General features: G+C 42.2%; 1 protein-coding gene across 3 annotated transcripts in view; it reads right to left on the reverse strand.

Moving 5' to 3' along the window:
- Nucleotides 1-5,202: 5,202 nt before the first annotated feature.
- INTS7 (integrator complex subunit 7) overlaps nt 5,203-15,056 on the reverse strand; it is a 45,114-nt gene continuing 35,260 nt past the window's right edge. For 2 of the 3 annotated variants that reach the window (XM_077925562.1, XM_077925563.1), the window contains 4 exons: nt 13,263-13,395; nt 11,112-11,210; nt 8,085-8,270; nt 5,203-7,442 (listed from right to left, as the gene is read on the reverse strand). In XM_077925562.1, the coding sequence (XP_077781688.1) occupies nt 7,149-7,442; nt 8,085-8,270; nt 11,112-11,210; nt 13,263-13,395 (712 nt within the window). In that variant the 3' untranslated portion in view covers nt 5,203-7,148. The other variant, XM_077925564.1, reaches the window with a different exon arrangement.

The raw sequence follows: 15,056 nt of genomic DNA on the forward strand, positions 1-15,056 counted from the left end.
GGAACAACTTCTTAGCCAGGAAAAGTCATTCCTGCTCACCCTAGAATTTGGCTTTTAATTGGGGGTCATAAGGTATGATATACCCAAGTCCATAATGGTAGGATGGGGAAAGATTTGTTATTTTTATGTTTTTGAAGGATGGGCACATTTAGGCAATGAATGCTCCTTTTAACTTTGTGATATTTTTTAATCTTTGTACAGTGGTACCTCGGGTTACAGACGCTTCAGGTTACAGACTCCGCTAACCCAGAAATAGTACCTTGGGTTAAGAACTTTGCTTCAGGATGAGAACAAAAATTGTGCAGCGGCAGCAGTGGGAGGCCCCATTAGCTGAAGTGGTGCTTCAGGTTAAGAACAGACCTCCAGAACGAATTAAGTTCTTAACCCGAGGTACCACTGTATCCCGTCTGCTTTTATAATTGTAAGCAGCTTTGAGATGTTTTTGTAAGCGACAAATAAACGTCATAAGTAATAAGAGACAACACACTGCGTGCTTTGTGCTGTTCAACTACAACTTCCATCTGCCCTGACCACAGGCCATTCTGGTTGAGGCTGATGGGAGTTGGCGCCCAACATCAAGAGGACAACCCTTTGGCGATCTCTGCGCTATAGTTGTGGCAGAATGTTGGGAAACTGGTTTCATTTAGAGAAGCAAGATTGTCATCACAACCGATGGGCTGCCTGCGAGGTCCAAAACACATTGCCCAGAATTGAGGGGATTTCAAACTATGAGAGTCAGGTTACTCAATATTTTCCCTATGAATGTTTCCTCATTTGGGGGGGTGGGAATGGCCCTCATTAACATGGGAGAAAGTCATGGGACACTGATGGGTGGGGTCAACAATCTGCCCCTAATGACACCCCCCCACCCCCAGAACTATAAAATAACTCACCAAGCATCAAGCCTGCTCCTTCCCAAGTCAGGCAACAGAGTGAAGTTTGGAGGGTAGCTTTTCCAGACTGAGCGACCTTCTTACCACCTTGAGAACTGGCTTTCCATCTTCCTAGCTCTTGCCTCCTTGGCTGATCTGCCTCATGTAAGAGGATTTCATATTATGCAAACACACAGATTCGGCTACCAGAAATAAATTAGGAAAATTTAGCAAATGTATGCATGGTTATCCATTGGGGGGCAGGGAGAGAAATTTATTAGTGCAGGAATCCAGGCTTTGCTGATTTCTCATTAATAAGTCTTTCCTGTATGGCAGAGGTGTCAGATTTTCAGTCCCACTTGAGATTATTGCTGAGGCCCACCAGTCACAAAAGGGTGGCAGATGGAGGCAGAATTCAGCAGTCGGCCAGTAATTACCAACATAATTTTTCTACCAATATCTAAAGCATTTTTGGAAATTGCTAGATTCTTTGCCACAGCATTTTCCTCATGTTAAGGAGTTCCACTACTCAGCTTTCTTCAGGCACACTCTGCATAAATGTGAAATCCATGTGTGTGTGTGTGGGGGGGGGTTGTCTTCTGCAAACCTTGGGATGACCTTGAGAACAGCAATACCACCCTCTTATTCATTTTTCAGAAGGCCTCATTTTTGCAGCATTTTTTTTGTAAGAATGCTGTAATTTAAGTCTATTAGCAAATACAGGGTAAACTTCAGTTCCTTTTAGCAGTTACAGTCGTACCTTGGTTCTCGAATTGAATCCGTTCTGGGAGTCCGTTCGACTCCTGAAACGGTTTGAAAACCAAGGCGTGGCTTCCGATTGGCTGCAGGAGCTTCTTGCACTCAAGCGGAAGCCGCGTTCGATGTTCGGCTTCCGAAAAACGTCCACAAATCGGAACACTCACTTCTGGGTTTGCGACGTTCAGGAGCAGATTTGTTCGACAACTAAGGCATTTGACTACCAAGGTTCCCCTGTACTTTTATTGGTTCCTATTACAGTGTATAATAATATATTTCTGAGCAAGAATATATTTTTTGGTGGAGAGTCAAGGGCTTCCACACCTCCTCCTGATCCTCTGTCTCCCAGGACCAGGAGAGGACTGAAGTGGGAGGAGCAGGAGGTGACATGCAGGCAGAGTCTTCTCTCGCTTGCACACAGCTCGGGTAGGGGAGATCCAAAAGCCAAGGTTGGGACCTCTCTGTTGTGGCAACTGCCACATTGGGTGCACACCTTGTTAGTATTTTCATTCTCCATTGCTGCTGGATCACCTAGGAGTAGCTGAGAGACGTAGGACTGATGGACATGCCTTCTCCTAACTTGTAAGTGTACTTTTGACAATAAAAAGTTAATTCTTCCCGCTGGACAAAGCGCATCGCAATACTTATAGCATCACGATACTGGAGGGACACTTATTTCCCACCCTTGGTCCACACCCATCCATGATCTATTGTAAAGCTGTTATAGCATATGGTGGCTATGGGTATGAACAGGAAATCTTTCAGAGTCTCTCCTTTACCACAAACTTGCTAGACAATTACAGGCAATAAATTCTCAGTCTTGCCCCTACCCCACTGGGAAGATGGAGGTAACATTCACCAACATTATAGAGCTATTGTGAAAATTACTGAAATGATATATATTCTCATGAGATGTTCTACAGAAGTGGTGGCATTAGTAATCTGGAAGAAGAGAATCTCTAGCACTGATATAAGAGATTCAGAGTAGGCTATATATAATTTGCCTTTTTCTCTATGCAAATGGAAAGCTGCTCCATGCCGAATGTTCCCTTTTATGTGTTCGTCTTTTGGACAATCAGCATTTGCATTCTGAATGGCTGCTTACTGGGAAATATTTTTGCAAGCCTCTTTTAATATGCAACCTCGTTTCCATGTTGTGAAGATAACCTTCAAAATGCATTATATAATAAAATCACAATTCTAAGATTCTGTAAAATTCTGATTTTATGCAAGACAAACAGTTCTTCACGGTGCTTGAAATATGAAGCAAAGAAACATTTCCAGTAGGTCCTTAAAATCCAGCACAGCTGATGTGCAATAGCTTCCCCCAGACTTGACCATTCCTGAGACAACAAATGAAATAAATACGACAGAATTTGGTCAAGGAAAAGAAGTCCTAACTTGCATACAATGCTTGAATTCATGATCACGTATGTGCTTACCTAAAGTCTCGTCCCTAGAAGGTTACCCAAAAGGAACACAGATTGTGGGACGAAAGAGATTCCCCATCCCTGATCATAATGTGTGGGTCATAACTGCAGATAAAACACTCAGGCAATAAATTTCCTATGACCCAGATCACTATGCTTTTCAGTGGAGGCAGCTGTATGCAGAAGTATTGCTGCCTCTGACCAGGATATCTGGCTCAAGCTTGAGGCTGGGGCCATGACTCCAAGGACTCCAGATGCTGATGTTGGTCATGGCTCCGTTTTCATCAGCCTCAGAACTTCAGACATAAGGCCCATAAAAGCCTGAATTAAGTATCTTTCTTAAAAGTGCAGCTACACAAAAATGAGGGGAAAATATTGAATTTCTTCCCTGCTTTGAATTCTACTGCCTTTCAGCCAGTCCATCTTGTTTGAAATCCCATCTCCAGCTACGGCTATTTCGGATGCACCAGAGGAAGGAACCAACATGAAAATCTGTATTATTCTGTATGTGGGAATTGCCTAATCATCATAATGGATTACACATTTTTTTTTAAAAAAAAGCTTACCACTCCATATCTTTCTTCCTCCAATGGTTCCAACTTGTAGAATTTACCTCCGTGCTGGTATGCAGAAATTCTAGCTTCATCTCTGCTCCCCCTACGTCCCAGGTTTATTTCACCAATGTCCCTAAAGGCCAACCAACATCAGAGTATTTTCTAACCATGTTTCAGCTCCTTCTTCTTGCTCCTGGTATCACACTTTCCTTTTCTGCTTTCCATGGTCATAAATGAGCATGAATTGGATTGTCATATATGGCTATTAACACAACGGACAAGTTTTCTTCTTGAGCAAAGTTAGACATTATGCAAAACCATTCACCTACCATTTCAACTGGGCACCATATACTACACCATAAAGCAGAATTATGCCAATTTAAACAGTCATGGGTTTCCCCAAAGATTCCTGCGGACTGTAATTTGTTATGGGTGCTAAGAGTTGTTAGGCAATCCCTGTACCCCTCACAGAGCTACAATTCCCAGAGTTGAAAAAAATGCTAGCCCACATTGATTCCATTACTGATTTCAGACCAATTAAAGACTTCCAAGACCTCCTAGAGTCGGTGGAAAGGAGAGACAGCTAAGTGTCATCAGCATGTTGAAGATATCCAACTCCAAATCAACCCTAGCAGTCTCATGTAGAAACAAAGGGATGCTCAGTATTCCAGCAGTGGGGTAAGTGGCTTCTAAACAAGTCCAGTATCTATAGGCACAGAACTCCTTTTTCAATTAAGTAAATTTAGGGAAAGAGGAGTCCTGAAGGGAAATAGCTTATTCAATCAGAAATTGGATTTTTCAGCACAAGGTGGAAATATTCAGGGATTCCCCATGGTCAGCTGATGGTATGCACACCTAGCTCCAGTGACCTCTGTGTAACTTGGGTGAAAAGCCTTTGGATTGGGTTTACATAGGTTTGACTTCATCTAAGTCAGTGCTAGACGAAGGTGGCTAAAAGATAAAAATGGGGAACAAACTGTGAAGCTAGCCAGCTGATCAACACGAAGCTCCATCTACCTACGTATGTCAAGCAGCACATTTCCCACTGCTTGCTGTCAGAGGCAGCGTTAGAAATTTGCCAGGCGCATTTGGCTGGCTATCGGCCACTTGCGATCAAGTGAAGATGCCCGGGTGCCAGGATTGGCGGCTGACATGTCCACCATCTGGAGGTGCATGCCTGGGGATCATTGGATCTGCACTCTTTTCACACGCTAATACCCCATTCTGTAGAATTCTATCCATTATCTTTTATCTGCACATTCAAAATGAATTTCAGGACCCAAAAAAGTCATATTGAAAAATATGACTTTCAAGTCGTCTGGCCCCAAAATGGAAACTAGGCATTCTGTTTCAGCAACTGTAACCCTGGTTTAAGGAGCCATTTGGCACCTAGTTTATATATCTGAGTTTATAACACTGGAGATTATTCATAATTTGCAAAATCAACATGGGGGACAGAAGAGGTGAAATGTTTCTTTGTTAAATTGGAGAGACACTTTGAAACCCAAGGCAGCAGTGAATCAAGTATTGGAGTTTAAAGAATGCCAATGTCTTTTTTCCCCACAAGAAGTTCTGGTTTTGCTGATCAGATTCAATTGGGAAACAAATGGTTTATTAGGATATTCTATACATAACAAGGAGGCATTTGCTTGATGTAAGATGAAGTAAGAAACTACATCTGAGTAGTTTCTAAAAAAGGAGCATGTTGCAAGTAACCTCCAAACCCACCCCCCAGTATTTACAATGGAAGAAACCCTCAACCTGCATACCTGTATCATCAAGAGCTGAGTGAACTTCTCACATCTGAAAGCAAGAGGAATGGACACCTTGCAAGTTCAGTAAGAGAATGCAAAGTCAATTTCTTCCTGCACAGCTATGGCATGCACTCCACCAACCATAAGAGCATTTAATAGAAGAAGGCTCTCCATTCACAACTCTGGTACAGAATAAAGCAGGGAATTATTAGTATTAGAATTATTTTCATCCTGCCTTTCAGGATACCAAATGCTTCCAAGCCTTACTGGTAAAATTAAAGTACTTTATAACGTATGTTTGCTTTTTAAAAAATAACAGGATCCTTCCCACTGGATAGCTGGCCTGGAGGCGGTAGGGGCAAGAGTCCATGTGGAGCAGGCTCCAAGATCATTACTTGTCTCCTTGCTCTCTTGAAGTAACTCATAATACCATACAAAATATACCCTCTTTAGGTTATAGGGTACAGGGCCTGGTCATCTGTTGCACTTCAAGCAGCATTTTGCTTTAGAATGAGTTGCCTCTTCCAAAAAACAAAAACAAAACCCTATTAAAAAGTACTCACGTAGCTTCAATGCGCATTTCCTTCATAAAAGAAGAACAGTTATAACACAACCCTTTCTGATCTTTCAACTTTCTAACCTTTCAAAGATGAATATATTTCTTTCTGGGGGACTTTGTGTTGGGGGGCGGGGCAAGGATCCCAACCAATCTGAAATGCCTTTTCCTATAAAGCAAGACCATCTCCCTTTCCCCACAATGGCATAGCTCAAGCATTATTATATAGAGAAGCAACAAATATGAGCAGCTGCAAGACTCAGAGGCATTAAAGAACACCACCCCGATATTTGGAATGATATCCAAACCTCGTTCTAACTTAGCAGCATTCAAAATGATTATTTACATTTAACCACCCAGAATGTCTGGACGTTTGTTGAAACTTTTTGCATTTGTAGATGTACTGAATAACACAGAGGAACACAGTTTTGCATACATAAAAACCCAATGCAATTTGAAAGACTAAATGTAGAATCGAAAGTCATGCTCCTCAGGAAGTGGCAACTGGATTACTCAAACAGCCAATATGTTGGGATGCAACCCAGGAAATTCTTGCAGACCTTTCACTGCTCACTATCTTCCAATTGGAAGCCATCAACAACGATGCAAAGGGAAACCAACTTGGCCCATTCTTATCTGAGGCTTTAAAGTGGCTTTTCTATTGTGTGTGGTGGAATGCAGGTTACAAGGCACACGGAAAGCACAATAAAACAGTGAATGGATGGATCATGTAATGTGCCAGATTTCAGTTCATCACACCATCCTAAAATCTGTGCTGAATGATGGCGAGAAGAGCTGGGTATGTGATGAAGCCATAAAAACATGGATTTAGCCCCCTCAGGCCCTTAGTGACCCACATCACATGAACAGGGCCATAAGAACCTGAAAAAAGGCTTTAAAGCACATAACCAAGGCTTTGTTCTGCTTTAGCAAATTTCTGCACTCCACTGCTAGAGCAATTTCAGTGGCATGGTGGAAACAGCTGGAACCAAGAGCAGAGCCACTTCATTCAACCAGCTTGTTATATGGAGTGCCTCAAGAGGATTGGGTTTCAGTGACCGAGCTGCTTTTTATAGGTGTGATCATTGCAGTTGCCAAGGAAGGAAGGAAGGAAGGAAGGAAGGAAGGAAGGAAGGACGGCATCATGGGAAACAGATGGGGGAAATGACAACATCCACATAAAATGGAATGCCTTTCACTTGGGCTGATGAATGATAAGAACAGTGCTAAAAACGGGAATAGGCAGTTCGTTGCTGTGGCTGCGGCTGTTGTGGTGGCTGCTGTCCTTGCTGCTGCTGAAGTCGAATTTGCTGGGAGTAAGGATCTTCAAGAGACTTAATCAACAGAGTGGTTTTGGGCCCCGTCTTCCATATGATACCATTGAGATCTCTAACAGAAGACTCCACTGTGATGCTGTGGGTGCCAACAATAATAAAGTTCAAGAGGAACTGTGTGCTGAAGTAATCGTTGTGAGGCTCAACCATCTGCTCCATCTCATTTGTCAGGCTGTCAATGGGCATCTGGGAAAGAAAACAGGAGTAGGAATGGCATTTTCCACAGCTTCTCTAAGGGGGTGTTCAATGTTTCAATTCTGCCATATAAGCAAAGGTTTGGCTCACGGAGGACAATATCAGAACTGTTGTCCTTTGCTTTTGTTCAGCATGTCTAAGCAAAACGTAAGAAGCCATTTAGCGCTCTCTGCTAAAGCTATTGCAAACCGCTCAGCTGTTCATAGCAGGGCTTGGGAACCTCTAAGTGATTAGCCATCCCAAGTGATCAGCATTCTCTTACTTGAGCAGATTTGCTTCCTGCTGCCAGACAGCTGTGTGTTCTTAGTCGATTGTAATGTTAGGACTTTTCAGTGCTACTGCCAAGACAGCAAGTGTGGAAAAGGATTATCTGTTCCACCTTCCCCTTTCCACCGAGACGCATATACACAAGGCGCAGACTTTTTCCCATGGGGATATGAACACAACACCACCACAAGATCTTACTTACAGGTTTTATCTTCAAAGAACCTGCCCGAAATGCCTACACACCCACACACCCCTCCCCCGCTGAGATTAAAATCCTCGCCACCCAACAGCAGAAAATGGTATTTCCATTTAAATTCTTCATAGGTTTCAGACACTGTAAAATGTTGACAGTATACAACTCCATACCTTGTACTCTTGCCCAGATTTGGTCTGCAGTGTTGAAGATACATTTAGACAGATTGACTGAATCTTGCGGAAAAGGCCTGGTTTGGAGCCGTGCTGAACCACTCCTTCTACCTTCAATGCCATTTGCTGGTTATTCTGAACGACAATGGGCTCAGCAGGGTTGCGTGGGGATGGTGACAGGGCAAGCTGAAGTACAGATAAAATAAAACAAAGCAATTGAAACAAGAAGCACATGGAAGATGGCGAGGGATATTACAATGCTCAAGATATAATCAACACAATTTATGATCAGTGCATTCATTGCATGAGTAGTGCACTGTCAGAAAAAAATACACGTTTTCAAGCACTCCAAACTTGAAATGCATTTTCTCTAAACTGAATTGCAGCTAACTTTTCTGTTAGAACGTTATTTTACACAATGAAGATGCTGTCCTTAATACCTCCATATTAGGGCAGCTTTAATATTTCAGTACAATCAAGAAGTAAAGCTTTCTCTGAACTTTGGGCAGCAGCTGGAAGGCTGGATGACAGCCTAAAAACTGTGTCTGAAACCAAGCAGGAAATCAGCCTTTGGCTAATTAAACAAACTATGGTCTTTTGAACTGTGAGAAGGGTATTGTTTTTGTTTGTTGCTATGGTATGTATTTTTGTGTTTTTATATTCTAAACAGCCCTGTTACCCCAACCAGAGAGACGACTTATGCTCTGGGGCATGGATTCTGCAACATTTGATAATCTTTCAAGTAAGCTTTTTTGCTTGTTAAGAGCCCTTAGCTTTTGACTCTGACAATCTTAAGTACACATACTCTAAGGACTCCAAATAGACATTAAGTCGACTGCTATTGACTCAGGCAACTGATTAGCTGAAGGAGTCCTGAAGGAAGTTCCATGGGTCTGCTGTAAAGAGAAACCTTAGCAGAGGTACCTGTGCTGCAGAGATCCCTTCTAGAGAGGTACTTCTGGCAGGCTTCTTGGTGAGTTTCAGAAAGCTAGCAAAGACCTTCCTTTTTGGCAAAGTATGTGCTCTTTGGGGAGCAATCCTGGATATCTCTCTCTCTCTCTCTCTCTGTGTGTGTGTGTGTGTGTGTGTATGTATAAAACTTTGTGGCAAATTTGTTTGTTGTGGGGAGCATGTGTGTGTTGACCTCTTTTAAGACATGTACACCACTTTGGATAATCAAGAGGCTAAATTTGAACAGCACTGTGTCTGGGTGGTCAATACTGATTAAACATATGCTTCAGCCATACTGAATATTTGTATATTCCTTCAGGAGCTTGATCATTTTATAAACAGGATGTGAGCTTAATTGCGTAACAGCATCAGAAGCCATATTACATCAAATGAATGATCAATAAAATGAACCATTAAAACGAAGCAGGGAAATAACAAGCCACAAGACTTTGAAAGATATGACAGAGACCATTCTATTTCCTTCAGATAAATGAGACAGTGGGGATGTAAAATAAAAAGGGGAAGATAAATGCGGATGTTACATGTATGGGGCTGCGCTCCCTCTGAAAGAACAGGTTCAGAGAATGAGGGCGCTGCTGAAGCCATCTTTATCTTTTACCTTTTACCAGATGCAGCGGATACATCAACTATAACATTATTGAACAAGGATAGTCTGACCATGGTGACCTCAAGGTCTGATGACTGCAACACGTTCCATGCCGGACCATATTTGGCCCTTGTCTGGAGATTTCAGCTGGTGCAAAATGCTGCAGCTAGATTGTCGATGGGGACAATCACTAGCCTGTAACCCTGGTGCTCAAAAGCTTGCACTGGCTGCCCATATACTAAAGGGCCAGGTTCTAGAGTATTGTCTTAATTGACATGGCCCTTAACAACATAGGTCCAGGACAGCTCAAGGGCTGCCTAATCCCTCATATCCCTAGCCCAGTCACTGTTAGGGGCTCTCCATGGTTCTGATGTATGGCTCGAATCCACCAGAAACCATGTGTGTGGGATGATGGACACAATTTTGTGGAACTGCCTTCCAGTTGAGGTGACGCAGGGCCCCTTCCTGATGAACTTCTGGTGCCTACTGAAGGCTTTTTTTTTAATCCCAGCAAGCATTTAAGTCTGACTGTACTGTTTTAATCAATTTTTACCTTTTCTATTTCCATTTTTTATTTACCTTTACCAATTTCTTGTACACTGCTTAGACAAGGTTAAGTGATATAACAACAACAACAAAAAATTATTTATACCCCGCAACAACAACAATTTATTTATTTATACCCTGCCCACCTGTTTGGGTTTTCCCAGCCACTCTGGGCAGCTCCCAACAGAATATTAAAAACACAACAAAAGATCAATCATTAAAAACTTCCCTAATGCCTTCAGATGTCTTCTAAAAGTCAGATAGTTGTTTATCTCCTTGACATCTAATGGGAGGGCGTTCCACAGGGCGGGTGCCACTACCGAGAAGGCCCTCTGCGACTCTCCATTTACACAGGGTTATGTTATGGACCTCTGTGAGCCGGACGGGCAGAGGGGCTTTGCTGAGGCTGCTCAGCTGATGCATGGGGAAGCTGTTAGGCGGGAAGCCTCAACAATGTCCCGCTGTGCCTCTGTCCTCTTCAGGCTCTGGGGAGGGTCTTCTTGTGAGCCAGAAGGACACTCATGCAAATAGATTGTGTGTAAATGAGGAGTTGCTTGTAGGCATTGTTTAAATAAACAAACACATAATAAAAGCTTTGGAAAAAATAACTGCTGTATGGGTGCCATACAATCACTAAGGGCTCCCATTCCCTCTCCTGTTTATAGAAGAGCCAGGGCCAAACAGAATGCAGTGAGCGATCTGAACGGACTCTCCCACTGAAAAATAGCAATAATTAAAGAATCAAAGCAGACGTAGGGATCTGCATCTCCAAATCCAATTACATTTTAACCTACAAACAGTGAGAAATTTGAGAGCTGGATCAGCAGCAATCCTCCTTCCCCTTCCTCTTCCTGACAGCAAAGGGACTGTAGACATTTCTCTGCATTAACTGCAGTTAAAATTCGGTGACACCACCAGCTTACCTTAATGCTAGTCGACTGCAGCTTCTGGAAAAAATACCTCTGGAATGACAAGGGAACTTTCAGCAAGGCAATGACTGCATTGCATAGACAAGCCGTGTGCTGGAACAAAACAATGCCAAGCCAGATCAGAACTAATCCTTTTTACAGCAGGGATCGGAAACAGAATGTACTTTGTGCATTAGCGTTGCAGTCACTAGCACTTATTAGGAAGCCAAGACAATGCATCATCAAGAATATGGATGAGCGCAGCGCTCACCAGCCTGGGGGGCTCCAGGTGTTTTAGACTACAGCTTCTATGACCTGATGAGAGTTGTGGTCCAAAACGTCTGATGGGCACCAGGCTGGAATAACCTATAGAGATGGTGGAAACAAATCCAGTTTCCTTTCTGTATCAGGACAAGAGAGGCATTGAATAGCTCCGAAAATAGCTCTGTAGCAGCTCTAAAGGAATTTGAGGGAAAGTTGTTATTTTCCCCGACATCCCCTATTCCTAAGTGCATCATTTGATCAAGAATATATGGAAAGATAAAATGGCGGCCAATGCAGCCTAGCACATTAGATCTCAAGGCAGGGGCTTCCTGGAGACCAGAGGCCACCAGGAGGAAGAATATAGCCAAACGGGGCAAGGCAGGGCAAGGCGGTACTGGCTTGAGAGAAACTAAGTAGCAGTGGGGAGTCCCTACAACAAAGAAAGGAAAGCCATGAATGGATCTGAAGATTAAATACGGGGAAATTCTGAAGTCTTACGAAAAACGGCTTGTTCTCTAGTCTGGTCCCACAGTGCTTTCTGCAATAAAACGAGAGCAAAAATATGGCTAGCGAGAAATTAACATATGAAGAGTCCTGCTGGATCAGGCCAAAGCTCTCTCTAGTTCAATATCTCACTTCTCACAGTGGCCAGTGAGATGATTCTGGGAAACCCACAAGCAAGAAATTAGGGCAATAGCAACCACCTGCTGCTGCTATTTGAATAATTGCTTTAGTTTTTATACGGGACTCTGCGTACATTTTTATTCATATAAAAATGCATGTCCATATATAATATAATGCTCAACACGCATGGAAGGACAGCAGATTGCTTGCTCTCAAAGAGATCAGAGATATCCTAAAGTCAGTATCTGAAACCCTGGTTCTAGTCGATAGATTAAGCTCATTTAGAACTCTTCTCCGCCTTGTGTTTGGAGTTACATCACCTAGTGCTTGTGTTCTCAGATGACCTGACCCGATAAGAGAAACTCTACACCAGTGAAAAGTTGTACTGAAACACAATCAGCTTCAATGAATGAAGCCAAGGTGGAGCAATGGCAGGTGGCCTCTAGGATGTTCCACACATGAACTTTCTGCATGATAGCCATCACAGCGTCAGAATCAGAAAGGTATTAAATAACACAGCTCCTAGAAAACTGAGTAAAATTATAAGCAGTCCAAAGAGCAATGATATAGCTCCGCATGTCACTACAAGCTTCATCCCTTTATTTCAAATTACAAATATTTCCGTCTGTTTCTACTGATGTATACCGAAGATGTATATAATGCTTTTCAAGTTGAAGCTTTCCATTCTCAAGTTTAGGAGAGGGGAAAGGGCCAAAATCTAAACAGCCGTGGATAAAGAAACATACTACTCATTAAAAAGCATGGCAAATTTTGCTATAGCTGGTCAAAAATTTTGAGAATGAGTCAAGACTTATTACAAACAAAAAATATTTTTTTTACTCTTCTGCACGTTCATTAAGCTTTTTAATATGCATGATAATCTCTGGATTATACCTATGTTTGTACTGGTTAATTCATTATACCTAAATATCAATGCTGCTTCCACCATTCCTATAGCTTTAGTTAATAAATTACAGATAGAAGCCAAGTCTTGACTTGTCACTTCCACCTTGACCACTGAACAGTACAATCTTATACATGTCTCCTCAGAAATACAAATCTGGCACTGTGAGTCATCAAAAATTATACCCTCTAAAGCATAAAATGAATCTCCAATGTTGCTCTATGGTAGAAACCGATTTTATTCCATCACTCTGGTTATATGCTATTTGTGACCAATACAAAACCTGGGGTCATCTATCTTTTGACTTCTTGTTTCAAAGGAATGTAAAGAACTACTATTTTAAAAGTCTCTATGACAAAGTGGCTATTACTTGCCATGTAAGACACAGGTGCATATTTTCTGTTCAGTGATTCTACTTCTTCCAGCACATGACTGAACACAGACATCATTCTCCTTTCATATTCACTTGTGGCATGTGCCACTCCAGCAGAGCCATATTCCTGTAAACTAGAAAAGAAATTCATTCCGGTGATGCCCAATGTGTGCCTTTCCCTAACCTTTCCAAAGTGTCTTGAGTATTTTTACACAGTGCTTTTGGCACTCTAGGCTGGATAAGAAGGTGAGATAAAGATTCTATAAAATCATCATCTTGTCTATATATACTTAACCATTCATGGGGAAACAAATAATTTCCTGTAAATAGCACAGCCTCTCTGACAGGTTCCTTTGTCCTTGTAAATGCTGTACTCCATGGATACCCTCCCCATCTTTATAGGCATTTCACACTTAATCTGAACATCTCCAATTCACTTAAACATTTCTTCCTTAATTAAAAAAAATAAAAAATCTTGGAATAAATTTGTGACACTCCTGCAAAACAGTTGCTTGTGCATTCAGCGCCGAATTGAATACACAGGAAGTGTCCCCTGAACTGAAAAGGCAGACGGCTCGATTTTGCTGAAGCAGTCTGCACTCACACATGGAAGCCACCTCCACGCAATGCATTCTCTGCACTGGTTCACCAAAACGATGTTGTGGTTGTTGTGTCTGGCAAGCATGGTTTAGATGTTCTGCCAATCAACTTATAACCTTCTGCATCAGGGGCAGGGAACCTTTTCTGGTCAGTGGGCTGGGTCCTTCTTTTCCTTCTCTTCTGGACCAAATCTGACATGTGGGTGAAGATGCTGCCTGCCAATCGCCTGGCATCACTATCGCCAGGTGATACTGCGCTTGGAAGCCCCGATCGTCAGGACATCAAAGTGCAGTGCAGGGCTTGAAATCCTTTTTGCTTGGGTAACGTTTCAGGTTTGGATGTAATGATAAACTGCGGCTAATAGAAAACAGAAGTGACAGCTTCCAATCATTTCTGTTCAGGAGCAGTGAAGAGGAAAGTGAAAATTGCAGGAGCCAAAAGCTGTGCACAACATCTGAATCGGGCCATTGTTTTAAAAAGTGTGTACTGTCTATGTGGATTAAGATCTACTAGGCATCAGTTCAGTCCTGTAATTCCCATGTTTAAATGAGCCATTACTACTTCTGAGCAATTCTTTCCGATTTCCAGTCTCACGGGATCTGATCAACTTACGTTCTATCAACAGAAATCAGAGACAGCCCAAAGGGAGACCTTTTACTAGCACCAAGAAGGCTTACATGGCTATCTTTGTCCCTCGAGAAACTTCATCAAAGTCAATGGCATTACACCAGAGATTAATTATCTGGTTAATTTAGGGGATTTCAAAAGCTAAGGAGGAAAACAGGGACTATTCAAGAGAGCCCAATGGTACTGGGGGGGGAGCCCTGGCTTTTAAAGTAAACTTATTTGAATTTAGTTCCATTGAAATTATTAGTGCTTACATCAAATAAAGTTTATTTAGGGCCAGGTATACAAGCAATACAAGGAAGAAGTATTTGTCATTTATTTTATTTTTACCTTCAACAAGAGTTTGTGGCATCTCATCTTGAACTATTTCTAAGAATGCCAGGGTTCTCTTAAAGCTTAACAGATGCTTCTCAGTGAGAACAGAAATGACAGACAAGCTCTCCTAAAAGATGGCTTGTGCAACAATAGTGATCTTTCACTGCAATGCACTGATGCACGCTCTTGTCTGTGCTTTAAGTTCACATGGGTCAATGAGGAGGCCCAAGCCAGGGAACTGAATGTGTAATTT

Source organism: Podarcis muralis, chromosome 3 (genome assembly GCF_964188315.1).
Source record: "Podarcis muralis chromosome 3, rPodMur119.hap1.1, whole genome shotgun sequence".
NCBI classification, from domain to species: domain Eukaryota; kingdom Metazoa; phylum Chordata; class Lepidosauria; order Squamata; family Lacertidae; genus Podarcis; species Podarcis muralis.